This window comes from Buceros rhinoceros, unplaced genomic scaffold (assembly GCF_000710305.1).
Source record: "Buceros rhinoceros silvestris isolate BGI_N320 unplaced genomic scaffold, ASM71030v1 scaffold12648, whole genome shotgun sequence".
NCBI lineage: Eukaryota > Metazoa > Chordata > Aves > Bucerotiformes > Bucerotidae > Buceros > Buceros rhinoceros.
This window is the reverse complement of record NW_010425185.1, coordinates 36,887-39,523: the sequence shown is the minus strand read 5'-3', so window position 1 is coordinate 39,523 and position 2,637 is coordinate 36,887. Positions and strand designations below refer to the sequence as shown.

At 38.5% G+C, this 2,637-nt stretch overlaps 1 protein-coding gene across 1 annotated transcript in view; it reads left to right on the top strand.

Annotated features, from left to right (window-relative positions):
* Nucleotides 1-2,637, top strand: part of LOC104497766 (chromosome unknown open reading frame, human C7orf72) — a 23,760-nt gene that overhangs the window by 7,088 nt on the left and 14,035 nt on the right. The window contains 2 exon segments of the mRNA XM_010141046.1: nucleotides 1,000-1,041; nucleotides 1,574-1,645. Coding sequence (XP_010139348.1) covers nucleotides 1,000-1,041; nucleotides 1,574-1,645 — 114 coding nt within the window.

Below are 2,637 nucleotides of genomic sequence, written 5' to 3'. Positions count from 1 at the left end.
GTCAGCAGGATTCTGTAACTAGAGAAATTAAGATAATAATTATATGAAAAGTATAATCTAACATGCTGCTTCTGTGAGAGAGTTAAATATAAAAAGCAGAACAGAAGAAATCTGTAAAGTGGATGATTGTCATGGCTTCATACACCTGATGTTTTCACTAAAATGTGGCATTTATGGAAACACCACAGGAGTCATACACACGTACAAATTCAAGGTTTTATATGCTGTTTGCAGAATCCAAAATCATCACCTGTGGATCAGTGTCTTTTCTTCACTCTATTTTTCACCTACTCTGCTCTACTCTAATCTCAGAGTGGAGCATTTTAGATGAGCCCAGTAAAGGGTGACAGGAGTATCAGAAGGGCTCAGACAAGAGCCAAACAGAGATGGGGAAGGAAAGGTTGACCAAAGCAAGACAGGAAAACTACAACTTGCCTCCTTTCCAAGCTGTGAGCCAGCAGGTTTTCTTGGGCAAACTCAATGGACAGGTGTGCTACTGGGCACAGTCAGGCATACAATGGGAGAGAGAGGTACCTCTGCAGGGTGGAACGGAGGTAGAAAACACTGTCATTATGGTTTCTTGAATGTTACTCTTTCAAAGGAATACGGATGGGGACAGTGCACGGACAGACTAACAGAAGAATTCAGACCCGATGTTAAATTTTCCCATGTTCTCAAGGATTGAATGAGAGAAGTGTGGCAAGAAGTAGTTAATTTTTAAAGAAAACTTGCTTATACTAACCTAGGAAATTGACTGAAGTCCCAGTATATGAGGATAAAGATTGAAAGACAATATTCTGTCTGCTGAATTGGGTCATTTAGCATATATACCAAACTAATAATTTACCACGTTCTTTTACCAAGTTCAAATGAACATTGCATTATTCCGAGAGCAAAACTTTGACTTGTCACCACCTCTCTTTTGAGACCTCATAAATATTCTATCAGAATACTCTCTCTGCTGAAAAAAAGGTTATTGATATATTTTGTTATTAACAGTGTAAGCCAAAGCTCTCAAACCTGTCATATCCCTTTTTATATGTAAGTACAACATCCCGTGTTTCTACAATTTTTATTAAGCCCAAGCAATCCATCTTTTATTTTCTGAAGCAAGAGCTGTAGATGGACTATGTTATCTCATCTTAAGGTGTTTTCTGGTGCCAAGGGAGAGCATGTGCTGAGTCTCCTCTGCTTGCAGGTGACTTTGGCCTTTTGTCTGTAAACTAGAGATCAGGATCCATTATGTCCTCTTTGGAAGAATAAAGTAATGATCATGGGCACAGTCAAAAGAACAAGACATTACAAATTTCTCTCTTACTTCCATTCTTCTCAAGTCTCCTCTCTTGTTCATATGTGCTAGAGCTGTCATTTGTTATGTGCTGCAAGTTCAGCAGATGATTTTTTCATCTTGGGACATGCAAAGCACACAGGGTAGTTCATCGCCATGTTTTTTCTTGTGGACCATTTTAATAAATAACTAGAATTTTGGAGCATGCAGTATATGGTTCAGCTGCCTCCACCAGCTGTCTTATGAATAATGTACATAACTTTGATTTCCTTTCTATCCAAACAGTGGCTGTGTTGGTGCAGTAAATTTTGAAGACATTGACAATGCTGATGTAGACTTAATCCCACTTAACCATGTGTGAACTTCAAAGCTTCCTATACAAACACTGCACATTTATGTTTCTCTTATTACTATAATTTTGATACTGCCTCTTGAGGTCTTATTACTTGGGAAAGGGGAAAAAACAGTTAAAGATCTGATCTTAGGCCAAAAAAAAAAAAAAGAAAAAAAATTGTGCCAAACACTCATTCTTTTTAATAACTTGGATGAGGTCTGTTAACACAGGAAGCATAGTGGGCTTTCACATTCAAGGCTGGACTTGAAAAATCTTTTTTAATGACTGACTCAGTAGTAAATTGTATAGAGGTCAGTGTAGGTCTGTATAAATCTAAGGGAACATTCAGCCTAGAAACACAAAACTAGTCAAGGAAACTGATACAATATGAGAAGAGAAATGTCCACTGAGATGGTGATATAACAGATTTTGTCCATCTACTTGTGCTATAGTAAGAAATGCAACCTGTTTTGGCAAAGTATGAGTTTGTCATAGAGCATTAAGGCCTGATTCTTTACTGTATCACCTGTGCGTGATACTTAGTTTAGTTTGATTCTACGCAACAGACCCATCATGCTTTTCAACCAGAAATGTTGATGAGGGTTTTTTTTTTCCTTTCAGGAGTTGCTCTGTGGCCCAGGTGACCCTGCCATCCATCTAGTACAGAAAGATCATAGTGGACTGACAATAATTGAATGACCAAAAGCTACCCTTAATGTGCACATTCTAGGAAGTAAAAGCTGCCTGTGGTATCACCAGTGCAATGTATTGTCCTGGTATAATGAACTCTTAACAATCAGCAGGCTCTGACCTAGGCTGGGATGGAAATTAGAGTTTATTCTCCCTCCTGCTGTTAACCATCATTAAATGTATAACCAGGTTTTACGAACTCAACAGGCACCTTTTTGTTTTCCTCGACTGAGAAAGATTTCACGTGAAGCTGTGAGTACAACTGCTAGATCATACCCCTAAACACCTGACTCATGCTTGCTAATGATGCTGAGACTACCTAACA